The sequence below is a fragment of the Ochotona curzoniae genome, unplaced genomic scaffold (genome assembly GCF_017591425.1).
Source record: "Ochotona curzoniae isolate NIBS_2020 unplaced genomic scaffold, NIBS_Ocur_1.0 contig_2927, whole genome shotgun sequence".
Lineage (NCBI taxonomy): Eukaryota > Metazoa > Chordata > Mammalia > Lagomorpha > Ochotonidae > Ochotona > Ochotona curzoniae.
The window spans coordinates 1,581,522-1,600,962 of record NW_024465654.1 but is presented as its reverse complement, the minus strand read 5'-3'; the positions used below and the strand labels follow the sequence as shown (position 1 = coordinate 1,600,962).

At 50.7% G+C, this 19,441-nt stretch overlaps 1 protein-coding gene and 1 long non-coding RNA gene across 2 annotated transcripts; one reads left to right on the top strand and one right to left on the bottom strand.

Annotated features, from left to right (window-relative positions):
• Positions 1-256: 256 nt before the first annotated feature.
• On the bottom strand, positions 257-15,182 carry LOC121155438. The gene is made up of 2 exons (XR_005883668.1): positions 14,902-15,182; positions 257-538 (listed from the first exon to the last, which is right to left on the bottom strand). It is a non-coding gene; the product is annotated as an uncharacterized LOC121155438 (long non-coding RNA).
• On the top strand, positions 3,185-11,759 carry FGF6 (fibroblast growth factor 6). Its single transcript, XM_040978759.1, has 3 exons — positions 3,185-3,783; positions 4,641-4,744; positions 11,509-11,759. Exons 1-3 carry the CDS (start codon positions 3,438-3,440, stop codon positions 11,683-11,685), a joined length of 627 nt encoding a protein of 208 aa, XP_040834693.1. The 5' UTR covers positions 3,185-3,437; the 3' UTR covers positions 11,686-11,759.
• Positions 15,183-19,441: the final 4,259 nt, after the last annotated feature.

Here is a 19,441-nt window from a genome sequence, read left to right as displayed (position 1 = left end):
TGTGAGAGTTCTCATGTGTTCCAGAGAAAACGGTAGTGCTCATGGCTGGTCCTAGGCATACGTGATCACTCCACCCCCTAACAATCTCTTGAAGGAAGGGTCTTATGTTCTGTATATAACGAGGCTCAGAGAGGTTCAAGGCTCTTGCAAAGTCACACAGCTAAGAGGCAGTGGAGCTGAGATGGAGATCCAGGCACCACAATGCCAAGACCCCTGCTTTGTAAGACATCCGGAATGACCTCCACACAGATGGGAATTGGAGTAAGGGGATTTACCATTTTTATTGGTGGGGAGCACAGACTTGGTCAGGGTGTACACTTGCTTCCAGGGCCGATCCCAAATGGATGGTTGCAAGAATGCCCCCAGAATCTGACCCTAGTTGGAAAGCACTTCTCAAAGTGTCCACGGTGGATGAGAGTGTGTGGCTTGTTCCTCCTTGTGCCAGAGCTCTCCAGGGTTCTGCTAGCAATCTTCCTTATGCCAGCAGAGCAAAAGCCATCAACACAAGCTTCCATACCAAACACCAGTTTGCGGGAAGCTGATACACACAAGATGAAACTGAAGTTATTTTGGGTGACCATGTTGAATATGGAGGGCCTGTGACCCACGTACTCTGCAGAAGGATACCCCTAAAACCTCTTTTTGGTGTGTGTTTGTAATGATTTCCTCAACAATAAGCTCTCACCTGTGCCTACAAGTATCTGTTTTTCCCTGATGGTGGGGCAGCGATGGTAAGGGCTGGCATGTGCCATGGATGCCATGGGCAGAAGGAGAGTGCGGTGGGGGTACCAGCAAGCAGTCGAAGCACTGGTCTGTCCCAGTCTGTTAACCAGCTGTGGGCAACCTGCCTTCAAGGGTTCTGAGGGAGTGTGATGAGGACACAATGTGATAGACATTCCAACCAAAACATCAGTCTGAATGGTCAAGACAGAGGGACCCGAAGGAAGGTGCCAGAGGCTGGGAACTAGACACAGGACAAGGATTAGAACAAAAACGAGGTAAGGGACTTTTCCAGGCTGCCCACAGCCTGCACTGTGGATCCGGGGTGCAAGTGAGGGAGCTGCCAGCTAGGGCCAGCTCCTGCTTGCACATGACATTCCATTTCTACTTCCACTAATGCTGCAGACAGGCTTGCCCATAAATTCCAATGGCCCTGATCAGGGTGATGGACTGTGCCAGGCCCTGTACTTGCTAGCACATACAAGAAGTTTCTTTGGAGATCTTCCTAATCTAAATGCTGGACCCAGAACCCTAACCAAGAAAAGAGAGAAGACAGAACAGGTCGACCAACCATCTCAGCTATGATGGACTATGTCAATCAGTGGATTTTTCAAAGACCTCATAGTGCTTGGAGTGGCAAGATTGGTAGCGATTCATAACTGTTGCAATATCAAAACCACTTGAGCAAGAACCTCAGAGCATGCCCTACATCCGGGACCTGGGGAGGGTGGGAAATTGGGTGGGCCTTCTCCCTTAATACCCCCCTTTAAACATGAAGGAAACAATATGGAAAAAATACTAGTCTTATCCACTTTCCTGTAGCCCTTGAACCTTTTTACCCTAATTAACTATGTAAAGATTGTAAAAAAAAAAAAAAATTCCAATGGCCCACTGATATATCTATCAAGACTTGAATGGAAGGACGAGAAACTCAAGTTTACTCAAGTTCATGCCCCATGTGACCCTTACAAATGTATTTCTCTATCATGGGAAGGGGGAGTCAGTGTTGTGGTGCAGTGTGTTAAGCTTTAACCTAAGATGCTGGCCAGCCCATAGGAGCGTGAGTTCAAGTCTTGGCTGTTCTACTTTTGATCCAGCTCCCTGCCAATGTGCCTGAGAAGGCAGTAGATGATGACCCGAGTACTCAGGCTCCTGATACCCATGTGGAAGACTGAGATGGAGTTCTGGGTTCTTGGTTTCCACTTGGCAGAGTCCCAACTCTTGAGGCCAGTTGAGGTATAAACTTTCTCTCTCTGTAATTCTGCCTTTCAGATAAATTAATTAATCCTTTCAAACATTTTACTTTCAGAAGCATAACTCCTTCTTTCCTAGATTTGCACAACAATTTATAGGTGGGTTTGGGGGGGGTAGCATTTTTTAAAGGACTCATTACATCAGCTGGATTGTGATTTATGTAAAAGCCATATGGGGGAAGTTGAATGTAGGCAAAGCTTGCTAACCAGTGTTTTTCCTACCTGCTATCTGTGGGATCTGTCTGGAAAATGCAGAAAATAGCATGCATGTCCGAGATCCTAGTTACGTATTTTTAAAGAAGCACATCATTTTGTGCCATCAAAATAATGCCGTGAGGTCCCCTTGGCAGGTGATGAGCCACGTTGACTCAGTGAGCCAGCCCGACAATCCACAAGCCTATTCAAGCCGTGTTCCTGCACAGGCTTTGGACCCCGGGCAGACTGGATGCTCTGGCTGTGATAACTGGGGTGAGACAGTGAACAGCTCTCAACCCCAGCTTGTGTCCTTGGGCAATCACGATGCCCACAGACCAAGGGTGAGCCCAGGTAAGGGAGCTCTCAGTGGGCTGTGTCAAGGCCAGACTCAACTCTCTTTTCCCCCTCCCCACGGAGGAAATGCCATAGCTTGGTCGGAGTGCTGGGGAAGCTGGGTGCTCCTCTCCCTGACTGTTTGCATGACCGAAGACGCGTCAGACAAGCCTGCAACCAGAATTCCCATGCCTACCTGAAGAAAAAAAATGGCCTTTTCACACCTCTTCTTAGCCACGAGGCCTTTCCACGAAAAGGTCTCAGGGACACTAGTAAGCTACTGTCATCATCTGCCACCAAGCCTTCTCTCATCTCTGCCTTCACCCTGACCCCTCTAAATAAGGAAGTTGGCACGGGGACGCCAAGAACTGCTGCCCAATTTGGGTCCTGGGTGGCCTCTCGCCTCCCTCTTCCCCTGGGACCCCAGCCAGCTGCCCCTCCCCTGCTTCACCCCCACCCCCAGCCTGGAGCAGAGATGCTCCCTGCTAACCTCATTCCTGCCTCATAGCTGGAATGACGGCAGCTCCCAGGATCCCTGGGGGAGTGGGGAGGGCGCTGGGGGGCCTGGGGAGACAGCCAGGCCCAGGGGCAGGTTAATGTTACAGCGCCGGGTAAGCGAGCTGGGCCGGCTGGCGTCAGGGGAGGGCCGGGCTGCTGAACTATAAAGCTAGGTCAAGTCCAATATCATGAGCCCCGGGGACACAGCAAGCAGGCAAGCTTGAGAGCGTCCCCAAGCCATGGTCCCCACCGGCCGCGGCTCAGCTGGGGTCCTGCCGCTCTCCACCCGAGTGTCCGAGGCAGGCTTTGGTTTCATGTCAGCAGCCTTCAACTGCCTTCCAAAAATAAGCCCCTGCCGCCATGCTGCGGGGAGAAAAACAAGAAGGGCGGTATTTTTAGGGCCATTAATTCTGACCACGTGCCTGAGAGGCAAGGTGGATGGCTCTGGGACAGAGGCTGTTCATCACTATGTCCCGGGGAACAGGACGTCTCCAGGGCACGCTGCAGGCTCTCGTCTTCCTCGGCGTCCTCGTGGGCATGGTGGTGCCCTCGCCTGCGGGCACTCGCGCCAACAGTACGCTGCTGGCTTCCAGAGGCTGGGGCGCCCTGCTGTCCCGCTCTCGCGCTGGGCTAGCCGGAGAAATTGCCGGAGTGAACTGGGAGACTGGCTACCTGGTGGGCATCAAGCGGCAACGGAGACTCTATTGCAACGTGGGCATCGGCTTCCACCTCCAGGTGCCTCCCGACGGCCGCATCAGTGGAGTCCACGAGGAGAGTCCCTACAGTGAGTGACCCTTGCAGCATGCTTGGCTGGGGCATGGGCAAGGGGTGCGAAGGCTGGACCAGCACTCGCAGACAAGGGGGCCTCATAGTGCTGGGCAGGGCCCCTTAAAAAAGGGGGAGGGAGAGAACATTACTCCTTTGCTGATTAACTTCATGGAGCTCCAGGCATCAGGGTGGCGCTTGCAAGCCTTGACGGAGCCACCAGCCAGCTGCAGGGGTGGGGAGAGTGAACCAAGACCCTCAGATCACATTAGATGGAAAAGCTGATTTCTTCTGGCTCAGCTTCCCGGTAGGCGAAGGAAAGGCAAGCAGCTTGCAAAAATCTCAGGCCTGAAGCACACACTGGGTTTGCTTGCAGTCGCACTCTGTCCCACAGACCCTTCTCCTGAAAGTGGGAAGGGCTGTTGCAGGAGAGCCCTTGTCCGAGGGAGAGAATCACAGGATTCAAGCCAGCGCTGCTGAGCTGAGATGGGGTAAGGTTGATGCAAAGGCATGAGGTAGATGTGGAATCCTAATGACCAGCCACAGGCTGTGTGGCTTCCACCATGCCGAGAGCTTGCATGATTGCAGCAGTGAAAGCTCAGCTTGCAAACCAGAGGGGTCTCTGTCATCCCCGACCCTGATACAGAAATGCCTGCCTCCCCACCCCACCAACTCCCAGCAGAACTGAATCTTTCACAGTGCCATGGCAGGATTTGTAGCCAGGACTTGCTAAAAGCAGAGGGCAGGGGGACTCAGGCATGAGCTTCTGACTTTCCAGGAGCAGAGTCAGTGTGTATGGTGGAGGAATGGATACAGTCACCCCTGTGGGGGCAGAGTCCCCACCCTGATCTGCACACGCCCCCATCTCTCTGTTAGGTCTGTTGGAAATTTCCACGGTGGAGCGGGGAGTGGTGAGTCTCTTCGGAGTGAAAAGCGCCCTGTTCGTTGCCATGAACAGTAGGGGACGATTGTACACGACGGTGAGTGCATCAGGCTGGGCAGGGTGGGCTGGAGAGGAGGGGAGAGGTGGGAATGAGCTTGCACCTGCTAAAGAGGAAACCAGGAACTGCCAACTAGAGGAGTGAATCTTTGCATCTCCGAAGAGAAAAGCAACAAGAGAGCTATGCAAAGAACCTGAAGCTTACGTTTTGTCAGCCTTGGCCTTGAATGCTGACTGTCCTGTCCCCGTTTAGCTGGAGCTTCTGCCATGAATCAGAAGCCAGAGTTACTGGCCAGGGCTGATCTGAAGTCCCCAGAGGCATCTCCGTGGAATGCCCAAGGTCCAGCTTTCCTGCACCCACCTGGGTCATGTCTGGAAGGGTGTACAAGGGTGTTCAGGCAGACACCATGCCTGGGGCTTGCACATGGCATTTTCAGAATACAGGCTGGGATGACGTCCCTGTAGTATTCAGGAATCTGCAAGTGCTTTGGACAGAAATAAGGAGGCTAAAAAGGACAGTCCCGGAGCAGTCCTCAAGGAATACCAACCAAGTTATTTATGGGGAGGGTGTGGAGGGCAAACTGAGGATCTGGGAGAGAACAAAGAGTTCTGCAATAAAGGGTTGGGCTCCAGGCATTGATCTCAGCAGAAGAGGTCTGGAAATTGTGTGAATGGTTGACCAGATGGCTTCTAGCTCCTCATCTCTGTCTGGTTAATTTATATGTATAGGTGGTGTGGATGAAAAACAGTAAAACTGCCATGCCATTCTAGGGACAATTTGCATCCACATTCCCTGGAACCTTCAGAAAGGACAGGGACGCTCCTCAGAGACCCTGGCTCAGTAGGGATGGGATATGGGTTGAGAAATGTCTGCTTTTGCTTTTTCGATGGTTCCCATGTTTCTGTAATATGGGCAAGCTTGGGGACCACCTGGCATCAGGGCTCCTCGAGGGTGAGGAATCTTCCTGCCCCTGGGTTACAGCTGCTTCTATGGCGCACCTGTCCCAAGAGCGGAAGGGCCACTGAGATGAAACTCAGCATGCCTCTTGGAATTCTCACACTGTTCTTGACCACTCTCTGGGAAGCAGTCGGGACCCGCCCAAGCTTTGAAGGTGCAAAGATCACCCCCTTAGTGGAATGACTGAAGGGTACTGGGCCCCTTCTTAGCAGCCAGCACAGTGCCTGGGATCCCAGGGACCTGGAGAACTGATATCTTGCTTGTTGGCTCAGGGACTCCATTCAATGGACATGGAGCAGATAAATCTCTCATAAGGAAGCACAATTAAGCAACTTTCTCTCCAAAGTCAGAGAACACAGCGTCAGAGAAACCAAGAGGTCAAGGTGTGTGGGCTGCCTGGAAGCGTACCAGACACCTGCCTGGTGCTTGCAGCATCACAGACTGGCATTAGGAAGGACCCAGTGGGCTGGGTATTGAGGGCTCCCTAAAAGGGCAGAGTCCAGGAGAAAGGCCAGACTAGGAGTGAGGATGGGGAGAGGGACTTTTTCAAAAGAGCCTTCTCCTCACCCTCCCTGCCACAGTGGCACCTGCTTACGGCGTGTCTTCTGCAAGCTGGGAGACCATTCATCACCCCGGTGCCAGGCAGGCCTGGGTGCAGAGAGCAGAGTTGGGCAGCTGTGGCATAAGTGGTGCACCTGATACTTTGTGTGGCTAGAGACCAGATGCTCCTATTCAAACTCTGTCCCTACTCACCCCGCTCCGCCCCGCGCAAGTCCCTCCTCTTCCCCTTACCCCGCCCCCTCAGAGGCCAAGGCCAGCCGTTATCACGGTCTAAAAAAACAATGGCCAGCTGATAGTAGAGCCAGGAAGACTCCCGCCAAGTGATGATTTCATTCACACTATTTCCCTTTAAGCCCCCTGAACTATCCTCATCTGCTGGCGGCTCAGCTGCTGCTGCCGCTAAACGGGTTTTCTCACGGGGAGGAGGGGAAGTGTACGGCAGGGGAGGGAGTATGGGGCACCAATTCCGGGTCAGAGAACTGAGCCACAAGTAAACCCACCTAGAAGAAGTGGCCGCCCATTATCTCTCCTCTCAGAAAGAGGGCCCACCTAGCTCCTTCCTTGGACCCTGGCAGTATTGGGTGTCTCTTTTTGGTAGAGTGTCCCTACAGATGGATTTCCAGGCATTAGCTCATAGCATCCCTGGCAGGTGCACTTGATCCTTTCCTGTCATCTTGCAAATGGGGACACTGGTGTTTGGGGTCTCCCATGCACCTGCAGCTGTGGGCAGGACTGCCCCCAGGGGAGCATTTGGCATAACAGATGGGAACCCAAGCTCTAGATCCTGGCCCAACCAACCCTCTAGCACAAAGTCAATTTCTTCCACAAGAGCTTTGGACTACTGTCTTGGGAGTGGAAGACCAGGAATAATGGGGAGGAAAAATTAAACAATTTCTCTTGCTCTGGACTTCTGCTCACTTGGGTTTAGAAGAAGGCAAAAAAAAAAAAAAAATCAATGAATTCCCATCTCCTTGTTCCCTTTGAACCTTGGGAAAACAACACTTGGGTGATCTCTTCCACCTGCTGGTAATTCTGGTAGAGTCTACTGATACCTACTAAGAAAATGCTAGTGGGAATTCAGTCATGTTAGTAATCTCAGGGTTACTGACTGTGACTGCATGCAAAAGTACAAAATGAAGTTCAACCTGTAGAGGCCTCTTCCTGCCTGGGATACACCTGTGCAGCAGAAGGCTAAATCTTCCCTTATTCCACCCGCTGTTCTGTCCTCTGGTTGAACACAGAACTCCAGTGGAAGGGACAAAGACCTCCCACCAACCCTGCTGGCCCCAGGAAGTGCAAGAGGAGACAAGTGCTTAAGAACCAAGGTACTTTGAGTCCTGCAGAGACAGGTCTCAACCTCCTGGAAAAAAAAATCAAGATCAATCCAACTGATGCAAAGATTTCCAACATTCCCCACTGACAATGCAGTCATGTGTTAGTGTTAGGAAAGGGCTCAGAGAATGGCAGACACACTCAGGGAAAGACAGGAAAAGCAGCAGGCAAGGGCTACAGAAGGCAGCGTCTTACGCTACAGCGTTGCTCCTTGCCCACCTCGGTCTTCTGTCCTCCAATCCAGGACCCTGTCCATCACCCCACCACACACACACACACACAGAATTGGGAATACAGGGACAAGTGGCCAAAGCATCCACAGGATGACAGTTAGGGAAGAGAGAACCAGGCCTCCATCAGTCCACATGGTCCAGCTCTGTCTAAACCAAAGAGGGTGAGTGTTCTGTTAGGGCCTTGCTGCCAAGAGCCCACACACCCTGAACATGTGTGCCCTTTGAACTCATTTATTTTTAAGCAAAGTGTAGTTCCCCATGAAGTGTGGTTGGACCTGCATGGAATTTAAGACATTATCACACTGAGGTTTGAGCATGACAAATCCAGAAAATGTGCCCAGTGGAATTACTTTCATTTGTTCAAGTAATAATCTGTAGTAGCCGCTTTTATTAACACAGCATTTGCTTGGCTTGAGTGCTTTTTCTCCCCAGATCTGAGGAGTCAACATTCCTGAACCATGAGAACTCCAAGCTCAGGAGTTTGATGGAAAGGATGAGGGGTTGCAGCCAGAACATTGACCAGTAGGACCAGTAGGAACATCCTAGCAGCCTGGAGCATTTGGATTCCAAGGGAAATGCATTGTTTTTCTGGAGTACCACAGGCCTCCCTAAGCAACTGTGCCAGTCTGGTTTTGGTTGCTATAAGGAAATACCTGAAACTGGGTACTTTATAAAGAAAAGAGGTGGATGGCATCATAATGGTGGGAGCACAGGTAGAGAGACCACAAGGAGAGACAGAAGTTGAGGATGGTAGAGGCTTATGTAGCAACCCTCTTGGAAGGACTCACCGCCCAACCCCACAAGAATGGCATCAGTTCTGTCTGAGAGCAGCACCCTTAGTGACCTAGTTATTTCCCCAAAGGAGATCCACTTCTGGAAGGTTCCATGCTGCCTCTCAGGACAGCAACTCTGAGGACCGACCAAGCTTCCAACACACAAATCCTTAGGGGACACACTCAATCACGTCCCAGCCACCATGCCACCTGACCCCATCCAATGGTTGCAGGAAGCTAAGAATGAGCTGAACAGGGAAGCAGCCAAGGCCTTCTCAGGCCAGCTTAATCTAGTCCCATTCTTGCACTTTTATGGAGTCCTGGGATAGCTAAGGAGAGGAGACAGGCCAGAGAAAAGGGACACAATAAAAAGAAACAAAAGCAATAAACTTAAGAGGTATAGTGGAGAATGGTGGTGGGGGGGAGGGACTTGAATCATTAAAATCTGCAAAAAAGAGGACACAAAATGCAAGGGTGCTTCAACAAGACTGCGGAAAATGGAACTTGAAGGATACACTTGTGTTGGTGCCAAAACAAAACTGGAATCCGTGTGTATTAGTACAGTCATGCAGCCTGGGACCACCCACGGACCAGGAGAGCAGGAGTCCAGGAAGATCTGACTCCAAGATGGACACCTTCTAGACAGATCCTGCCTCCACACCCTCTGCTGCAAGTTTTAATTTCTTCTCTCTTATCCCTTAACCATGGACAGAGATAAATGATCCTGGAAGCTGGTTGGGCAGATTCCTCCCCAGCAAGGACTTTAAGTTAGAACAAGGAGGAAGGCAGCTCCAAGGAGGGGCTGTGCCAGGAAAGCCTAGTGGTGTCAGATAAGCATGCCTTCACACTGCACATTCCCACCCATCTTCTATCCTAAGTCCTCCCTTTTTAAAAAACAGACTCATTTGAGCAGATAACCCAGAAAGACAGTGTAAGAATAGAAGACACGGAAGATTATTGGATGGAAACTAAGGATCCCACTCCCCACTCCAACTGGCTTGAAATCACTGAGTTCTTCCCTAGAGGCAGCTAACGTCAGCAGCTCCAGGAATGACGAGTGGTGGGGAGCATGCATGTGTTTAAACATCACAGCATCAGGAGTGTACCATATGGGCTATTCCAAACCCCACATCTTCACGTAGCTGTGAGATCACTGTGTGTATGCGGATAATAAAGATTTATATATTTTTTATATTGTTTGGTGTGGATCAACCAGGCTGAGTCCCCCACTTGCCTCTTAAGAGGCTTTGCCTTGCTTCTGCTCTTTTACTATTAGAAATAAATAATGTTGTTGTAACTGCCGTGTATGTGTGTGTGTGAATGTCCCACTAGGATAAATTCCCAGAAGATTGATGACTAATTGCTGTATTCATTTATCTTCTAGTAAACAATTCTTTAATTTTCTAGCCATGTGACTCTTTTTTAATTTTTAATTTTCTTTTTAATATTGCTTACATAGTTGAGAGGGACGCTTGCCCATGTGGGCCTTAGAATAGGGCAGGAAGGTTCAGAGATGGAAGAAGGTGGGTAGAACCGATGCCTTAGTTTCTTTTTTTCTTTTTTTTTTCCTCCTGTGTCCACAAGGGAGGAGAAGGGGATGCTCCTTGCTGTCAGACTACATCAGCACCTGGCTGATGGTCATTTGACAACGCCTTAGAGACTCCATTGTGGGGAAGAGTGTTTTGAGGGTGTTACCTAAGTGGTTTTGATAGTTCTGAGAAATTGTTTCATTGCTCCAGGACTGAGAAAATCTTTCCAAGATCTATTGGCTGATAAAAGTCCATTTAGTGCATCCACAGACCCAGACACTTGCTACAAAACTTGACCAGGACAGTTGTCCAACCTTTGACAGTCGATGTCCCCTGCTGGCCTAGGTGAGCTGGCTGTCACATCCCTCAGATCACGTGGTTCTTTACAGAGATTATAACAGTACACATACACAGGTGAGGATACAGAATTATTAGTCCCTGTGCCTTCATCAATGAACCTCCAACAGGAAATGCTTTCTCTTTCAATCTGACCATTGCAAATACAATCTCACAGATAAGATTTATAGTTTCCTCATTAGGCATATGTTCTTAAGTTTGCATGCTACATGCTATTTATGTTTTTCTTGTCTGAGGATATTCTTTTATAAATACTATTCATTTTCCAGCAAGTTAAGGATCATGCATATAATAGCAAGTTGGACTGCTTGACCTATGTATATTGTAAATAATTTTTTTTCAGTTCACCATCTACTTTTACTTTGTTAAGGGAATATTCTTTAGGTAAAGATCAAATTTATTATTTTATTTTTTAAATGATTTATTTGTTTTGTTCTTTGGAAGGCATAATTACAAAGAAAGACAGAGAGAAATCTCTTCTGTACTCTGGTTTGCTCTCCAAGTGGCTGCAACAACCAGAGCTGAGCTGATCTGAAGCCAGAAGCCAGGAGCTTCTTCCACATCTCCCACGTGGGTGAAAGCTTTGGGCCATCCTTTGCTGCTCTCCTAGACCATAACCAAGGAGCTGGATGCAAAGTGGAGCAGCTGGAATATGGATCGGCTCCCACATGGGATTCTAGTCTTTGCAGCTAGAGGATCAGCCAGTTGAGCCACTGCACTGGCCCCAGCTCACTCTATTCTTGCTTGGGACTGTCTCTGAACGGGTTGCACTGCCACCTGAGGCTTCATGGATGGGCTCAGAGCTTCCCAGAGTCAGGAAAGCTGAGCAGTACAGCCTGCTTCACCTCTACTCCACCCCAGGTGACACAAACCACCCACTGACGTCCCCAGCCCCTGTTTTTCTCACCCTAAGTGAGGCCCCACGCGAGTGCTGCAGTCCTCTTTGGTTCTGCCCTCTCCTGAGGCCGCTCACTTAGTGGCCTTTCCACTGCACACAATCAGTGTTGGCAGCACACCTCGTTCCTAACTGCACCTCTACTCTCTGTCTCTTTGTTTCACAGCCCAGCTTCCAAGAGGAATGCAAGTTCAGAGAAACGCTCCTTCCCAATAATTACAACGCCTATGAATCTGACGTGTACCGGGGCACCTACATCGCACTGAGCAAATATGGACGGGTCAAGAGGGGCAGCAAGGTGACCCCAATCATGACTGTCACCCATTTCCTTCCCAGAATCTAAGGACCCAGGAAAGAGTGCTCATGGGTTGAAAGCTGCATCTTTTCTCTTGGAATTTTGCACAAGTTGAACAATTCCCCAGCTCCATCCTGTGACTTTTAAGTCAGGCTGAGCTTGTGCTTGGGGAGATGATGTTCTAGTGTTCCTGGCTGCTGGACCTCATGGCATATCACACACACACACACACACACACACACACACACACACACACACACACACACAGAGGGGATTGCAGCCTTGCAGTTTGCATCTTAGAATGACAATGGACCCTCAGCCTTGCCCTCCTCTGTGGAGAGAAGATGGACATGACACTTGTGGGATGTGACCGTGTGCACAGGAGAAGGCCAGGTGGGAGCCTGCATGTGCGGGTGCAGCTCCATACATCTTGATAGCCATACCGTCAGAGCACAGGCATCCCAGAGCATCAGGTTTCTTTCTTCCAGCATCACTGCTACAGGAATGTGCCTACAAGAATGTCAGCTGTCAACCAAGCAGGATTGATGGGTGCACGCCCGTGCTGCTTCTTTCCATTCATCTGTCCACTTAGAGGCCACTAACTGCACATTCAGCATAGGTGGTGGGCAGTAGCTGTACCCTCAGTGCAGGAAGGGCAGGGGGAGAGAGGACAAGGTTTAATTGCCAGCCTGAAAAAAAGAGTGATCAGCACCCCAAACTCTCTGCCTGTGGGGCTCTGAGGGCACAATAATGCTGAGCTTGGGAAGCCAGGGTGGAGACCTGGGGTCCCCTTCTTGGAGAAAAGGAGGGGCTCAGTTTAGGAAGGTCTGCTGGAGGCAGCCAAAGGGACTGGATGTGTAGAGAGCCACACTGCCCAGAGGACTTGGTGCTGTGTGTGGCTCCACAAGAACTGTGGGGCCAGGCTGTCTGCCCATAACTTTTCCTCACTTTGAACCAGATCTTTTTTAAACGTCAGATGACAAGGATCCTATTAATGGCAAACTCTTTGGCAAGGGGTAGAGGGGTGGGAATGCAAAACAGGGCATGAAGGAAGTAGAAAGGCCTTGGACTACTGATGCTAATTCCTTTCCAACTGTGTCCAGGAAACTCACCCAAGTTCTCATCTGATACTCTCACTTCCTTTCGTCCCCACGGCACACACGCTGTGGCCTGCATGCAGAAGTAATGGGCACCGTGACCTCCGGCGTTTGCCCCTCTTCCTGCCTACAGTAGAAGAGGAGTGATAATCCCATGAAGTCAAGTGGTCAAGCCAAGTGGCTCCCCGCTGCACAATGCCTTCTTGCTGACTGTCCTTTGAAAGTATTTAAAGCAGAGAGGTTCCCCCCAAGCGACTATAAATGTTGTCTGCTGGAGCCTTTGGATTCCTGAACCACTGGAATGTTCCTAAATCTGAAACCAGAGCAAGCCATAGCAGAATGCAACTATCTTTGGCATACGTCGACCATGGAGTTACAAAACGACCTGACACCCTGTGCTACTCTTGGAGGCCCCCGGCCTGCAAGACAATCCCGCATCTGTCACAAATACCTTCTTCATCTTCAACCTGTCTATTTGCAGATGCGCCCATCTATAGATAGATCGGGGCTGAAGACGGAGGTTAATGATCCAAGGCAGGGGCTCCACAAGGGCCACCTCTGCATGCTGGTTGAGAAGGCAAAGGCCACACTGAGGTGAGCAGAGACTGAGCAGACAGCAGGAGCTCTGGATCGGGTGTGGACACAGTCAAGCCTTGAACAGAAACGAGAAGGAGCTGGAGGTTTGAGACCAAGCGGAAATGGGAGAATATTGACTGCCTTTGACTGCTCAGATTATTGAATTGCAGGTGACGGGGCTGATTTTTTTTCTGGGTGGGGGAAGGGTGTCTTGTGCAATGTGCTCAGTCTGTTAAACAGAGGCATAGGCAATGGAAAGCTGAGTGCACACAACCTCCTGGCAGAACTGGGATAGTAAGACAGCGAGGTTTTACAAGAATCATTTCAAAGCGTTGCTCTTTGAGCTGTAAGCATTTCAGGCTGGAGCAAAAGCAGTCTCTATCCTCAGGAGTGCACTCAGGAACCAGAACAGAGTTAAGATTCACCAAGGGCATTTCCGATCTTTGCCTGCTGCTATTGTACACAGACCGAAAAAGCTGCTTCCTGCCTGACCACATGTCCACCAAGCCCTTCACTTAGCTGCCAGTCCAGAGGCTGTAGAAAACATCGCCATGGGCAGAAGCACCAGAGAGAACACCTGCTTCTCACTAAGGACATACCAAGAAAGGCCTGGGTCCTCCTTCCTCCCCCGCTGAGTCCTGAGCAGAGAGCCTGCTGCGTGGGGTTTCAGAGCTGATTACCTGCCTTCTCTCCTCCTCCTCTTTGGCAGCTCCGTGTAAATTTGGGGTTCCAAGACACAGCGGGCTGACTTCTTCCCTCTCCAAGAGCACATGAGAAGGAGCTGATGGACTGCTCAGCTGCAAAGGCTCAGAAGCAAAGGAGGAGGCCGCTCAGGCCCCTTGCAAACTCTCCACTGTCTCTAAGCCCTTAGAGGAAACGAGGGAATTCCAGATGCCTTATCCATGCCTCCTAACACGCCTTCGCTTCTTGCTTCCCATACATCTCTGAGCCTCCCTTGGAAATCTGCATATAATTTTAGAATGAACACCCTCTCATCACCCTCTTCAACTTTCCCCTCTGCCACCAAGTTTCATAAAATCTTCAACGTAACCAACCCTCCCCCACACACTTCCAAGTCCTCGGTCAGGGTCATTCTATGGCTTAAAAATTTTTTTTTTCTCAAGTCCTCCGATTCAGGGCACAGACCTCTCTGCTCCTCAGACCTACAGGTTTCTCCAAAAGTTCTCCCCTGAGGATCGCATCCTGGAAAGTCTGGAATTCTCCGTCCTTGGTGGGCTCTGATTCCCATTTTCTTGCCCTGAGATGTCAGATCCTTCAAGTTCTCCCTTTCTGCAAGTCTTGAGGGAAGAGGGACAGGAAGGAGGGTCCCTGCATTTTGTTTTGTATCTGAAAATCGTTGCCTTGCCTTGCATTCTGCCACAGTTCCCCCTGCTCTCTGCACTGTACAAACACAGCTGCTGAATGTGACTGCTTGGCCCCCGAGAGACCCTGATGCCTTTTCTAACTTCACCCTTCTGATCCTTCGCATGTGGACACAGCTAGAAAACTCTCGCTTCCCACCCCGACGGTGCATCTCCTTGAAGGGGCAGGTCAGGTGTCACTGAGCAGGTGTCACCTGACCCTCTCCTACCTGCAAAGTGCATCTCCCAGATCTGCTTCTACCTCCTTCTCCTCCAAGCAACCAGACACTCAATCTGACGGCTCCCGGGAAAATCCAGAGACAGAAGTGTCTGGGGCAAGGTCAGAAGAACAAGCAGAAGGACTCTGCTCGGTGCTTCAGGCTGAGTCGATGAATCCTCCTCCACAACAGGAGGGCGCGATGATGCCTGTGACAACCCTGAAGCCGGTCCGTCCTGCAGACAGCCCCTGCGGAACCGTGTTTGTATACCTCATCGAACTACTGCAATTCCAGCATCGGGCAGCTGTGTCCTGATGTGGTTTTTCTCTTTGTATATATCATTAAGAACCTCAGGCTGGGTCCCCCCGTGCAGAGCTGTCCTCATTTGTGGGAACAGCAGACAGGAAACCCAGAAACTGTTCAATAATGTGCTTTGTGAAATGTGATGCTTCTATTTTTTTTTAAATATGTATGTGCTATGCACAAATCATATCATGTTCCAGCCCCAAAGGAAAAGGCCTTTTTATACGTTTCTCTAAACTATTTGCCTCCACCCCTCCTATTAAAATAAACAGCAGAACTCTGGGTTGTGGTTGATTTTCACATTGATTCTTTTTTTTTTTTTAAGTATTTATTTATTTTTATGGGAAAGTCAGATGTACAGAGAGGAGGAGTGACAGAGAGGAAGATCTTCGATCCAATGATTGACTCCTCAAGCAGCCGCAATGGCAGGAGCTGCGCTGATCCGAAGCCAGGAGCCAGGAGTCTCTTCTGGGTCTCCCACGTGGGTGCAGGGTCCCAAGGCTTTGGGCCGTCCTCGACTGCTTTTGCAGGCCACAAGCAGGGAGCTGGAAAGGAAGCTGGGCCACCGGGACACAGACTGGCATCCATACGGGATCTCAGCGCACTCTAGGCAAGGTCTTTAGCCACTAAATTACCGGGCTGGGCCCCACCTTGAATCTCCCTCCCTCTTAGGAAAGCAAGCAAGGCAAGAGAAAGAGAGAGCAGAGACCCAGGGCACTGCCACTTATGAAGGCAGCGAGACATTGCATGGCTCCCATGGTCCGACCACTTCATCTCACAAGTGGGGACTTGGGCCTAGAAGGAAGAAAGCGATCCAAAGCCGTATGAAGGCACCAGTCCTCTTCTCTCTGCCTGAGTCAGACAAATAAACATATTCATGTGCCTGTAGAAGCCACTCATTCATCCGTCTATCCATCCAGAAGCACCTACACGACACCTTGCCTATGATTGGGCTAGCTTTGGGGGACTCCTGTGTGAACAAAGGTGCCGTCTCCATCCTCTCACCAATTTACATGTGAGAAGAATCACCCAACAGCATGCCAACATGCCACGGCCCTAGAGGGCCCAGGATCCATGCTTATAAACCCCAGCCAGGCAGTTCTAACCTTGAAAAGGGCTGCTCAGAAAGGATGACCAGGAGTGCTTAGCATTTGCACTTGGGGAGACTCCATAAATTAGACCTGGTTGTGGGCGAGACAAAGATGACCAAGAGCTGGGTCCCTTCCCTGGAGCAGGGCCTCCCTCCCTCCACTCTCCACTTCCTGGGTCTCCCCTCACCACCTGGACTATCTCGGTCACACTCCTGCTCCAGCCACCCACACCCCACACCCACCCACTACCACATCCTTCCTCATGCTCTCCCTGGGGAGATGATCTCGTGCCTTCAGCCAGACAATGCTGGTCCTGAATGCATGCACGTTCTCCGGCGAGAGCCACCTAGTCTCTTGGCTTCCGCATCTCACTGCTGTATTCATTCATGCACTTCGTAGCTCTAAGTTCCTCCTGTATGTGACAGCATGCCAGGCCCTCGGAATATTCTTATGACACGTGACTCACACACTTGCAGACTGTAAGACAGGTGGACGTTGAATAAATCATAAGAGTAAAAGGCGATGAGGGATGTGAAAGAGAAGTTTGTGTTCTGGGAATACAGGACACAGAATCCATTCCAGAGAGAGCTGAGCTGTGATGAGTGTTGGGCAGGTAAAAGGGAGTGATGTGGAGATAAGGGACATAGCAGGTGTATGGAACTGAAGGGGACAGGGGAAGACGGTGGTACCTACAGGGATGAGAGGAGAGCTGGGAAGGATGGAGCTCAGGCAGGTGGGAAGGAATGATGTGGAGTATCTGCTAAGGGACACGAAGGCATTCCAATTTTTTAAATGTTGCATTATCATTTCATGCAATTAGTGGTAAGTGAAGCCATAACCATAAATCAGGTCATGAACATTTTCACTGCTCCATGAAGATCCTTCATGCATATTCACTCTTTGAGCGGTAGGGAGGAACATCAGTGAGAGAAAGAGAGAGAGACCTTCCCAGAGAGGCTGGTTCTCTTCTTACCACTGTGCAGGACCCTTTCCTTCCGTGGCGCCTGGCTCCTTCCACCTGAAGTGACTCAACGTGGCTTCCAGGGCTCTGTCACCAGCAGCAACCAACTTCCTCCTGGCCCTCCAGGGATCTTGACCTTGGAAACTGGCCACAGTACTGTGGGGAAGCCCAGACCACATGGAAATGCCCAGACCGACAGCACCAGCTGAGTTCTAGTTGTCATCCCAGCCTTGGGCACAGGCAATGAGAAGGAGAAAAGCCTCTGAGGCATCTCAGACCCTGTTCAAGCGCTGACAGCAGCCCCACAAGAAGCTCAGGGCAAGAACCAGCTGTCACCCCCGAGAACTGGGAGACAGGATGAGAAAGCGAGAGTCACATTGTACACCACTAAGTTCAGGGACAATTTGATCTCCAGCAACAGTTACTGGAACAAAATGCAGAAATCTCGTGGGACTCGGACACCAGGAGCCAGGAGCTTCCTCAGGGTCTCCCACATGGGTACAGGGGCCCAAACCCTTGAGCCATCTTCAACTGTGTTCCCAGGCTATGAGAAGGGAGTTGGATCAGAAATGGAGCAGCCTGGACGCAAACTAGCACCCAGATGGGATGCCAGTGCCACAGGTGGAGGCTTAGCCTGATGTGCCGTGGCACCAGCCCCATTGCTGCTTTTTGGATGGTCCAGGTTGACTAGTAGTCTCTGTATCCCCAGCCCCACACCCACTGAGGAAATGCATGGCAGCTGCTCCTTGGAAAATTCGTGTAGAAAAAGTAACCGAATGTGTGAATTTGCTTGGAGGATGTGGGGTGGACTAAAAAAGACTAGAAAAACAATTGCTGTGCTGGGTCCATAGAGGGAACCCTCTTATTTGCTGAGAGACTGGGTCAGAGGATGGAAGCCCAGCTCTGGCTCTAGGCGTGGGGAAGTGGGACTCTGGGTTTTCTAGTGCAGCTAGAAATGCCTCTAGACCCCCATCTCAGCAGCAAGAAGGCCCCGGGGAGCCCTCAGCACTGGGGTCCCTTCCCTCTGCCAGCCCTCCTCCTTGTTGCCCTCACAGGAGCTGTGAGTCATTGCAGAGGAAGCCGATGGGGAAAGCCCTCCACAGTGAGTACACGCTGCAAGCGGCTGCCTGCTGCTGGCTGGCCCATCCAGATAAACAGCAGGCCAAACGCGCGATTCCTGTCACCTTTGATCCCAGGCCGTGATTTATCGTAAACACATCTCTTGGGGCCAAACAGTTCTAGGAATCAGGCGGGATGCTGAATCCTTGGGCTGGAATAAAAAAAACAAAACAACAACAACAACAAAACCTGACAGGGACCACCAAGCCTGCATCTCTGCTCAAGATCAAGTGCCCCCCAAATTCACACAGTGTCTTTGGATTCTTCCGACAGGCTTGTGGCTGCCTTGGGGTATCTGTTCTGGAAGGTTCTCCATTGGAGGTGTCCACCCACAAACAGCATCATTACCCATTCAGTTCCTTCCACTGTTCATTCCATCCTCAGTTGGCTTTCTGACCCTGCGCTGGGAGCAAGCCCCAAGGGCAGGCTGCAGAGGCTGAGGGAGGCGCAGCCAGCCAGCCACACCGAAACCTGGGCTCCATGTCCTCCTTGCTGTATGATCTTGACCTTAAACCTCCCAGAGCCTCAGCTTCCCTCCTGGTGAGTTGAATGCGTCCTTAGCTCCCTTCTTGCGGATTTGTTCACTGAGTTAAGCTGAACCAGAGCGACTCCTGGTAAGGACCCTTTCAGAGGTTCAGGCCTGCTCAGGCCAGTCATTCTGATAAGCACCGTGCGCACACATCGCTCACCCAGTCTGTGATCCAAGATGCTTTTCACACTTCTCTCGTTCGAGGAAACGTAGGCCAAGAGATGCTGAAGTTGCTGCCAGAATGAAACGCGGAGAGCTGAGCGTCATGGCACACTCCACTTCCCTTCAGAAGCTTGGCATTTTGCCGAGAAAGAATGAGATGGCAGAACATGCCCACAGCACACTTGCCACTAATTACCAAGGTCAAGACTGGATCCTGGGCCTCCTAAAGGCCCCGTGGATGTTGGATCTCCAGTGCCGTTTGCGTAGACATGCACACAATAGCAGGGCTGGAAAGAGAAGGAAATTCCACTAGGGAGAACGCTGTTGGGAAAAGCAACTAACGCAGGTCCAGCTGCCATCTGCTCACCAGGGCCTGGGGCAACGGCA

What these genes read in the sequence shown, in the direction of transcription:
- FGF6 (XM_040978759.1), top strand. Translation starts at nt 3,438, where the DNA reads ATGGCTCTGGGACAGAGGCTGTTCATCACTATGTCCCGGGGAACAGGA. An exon ending in CCACGAGGAGAGTCCCTACA is followed by an intron (nt 3,784 to 4,640) that starts GTGAGTGACCCT and finishes TCTCTCTGTTAG; the next exon opens with GTCTGTTGGAAATTTCCACG. An exon ending in GGGGACGATTGTACACGACG is followed by an intron (nt 4,745 to 11,508) that starts GTGAGTGCATCA and finishes TTTGTTTCACAG; the next exon opens with CCCAGCTTCCAAGAGGAATG.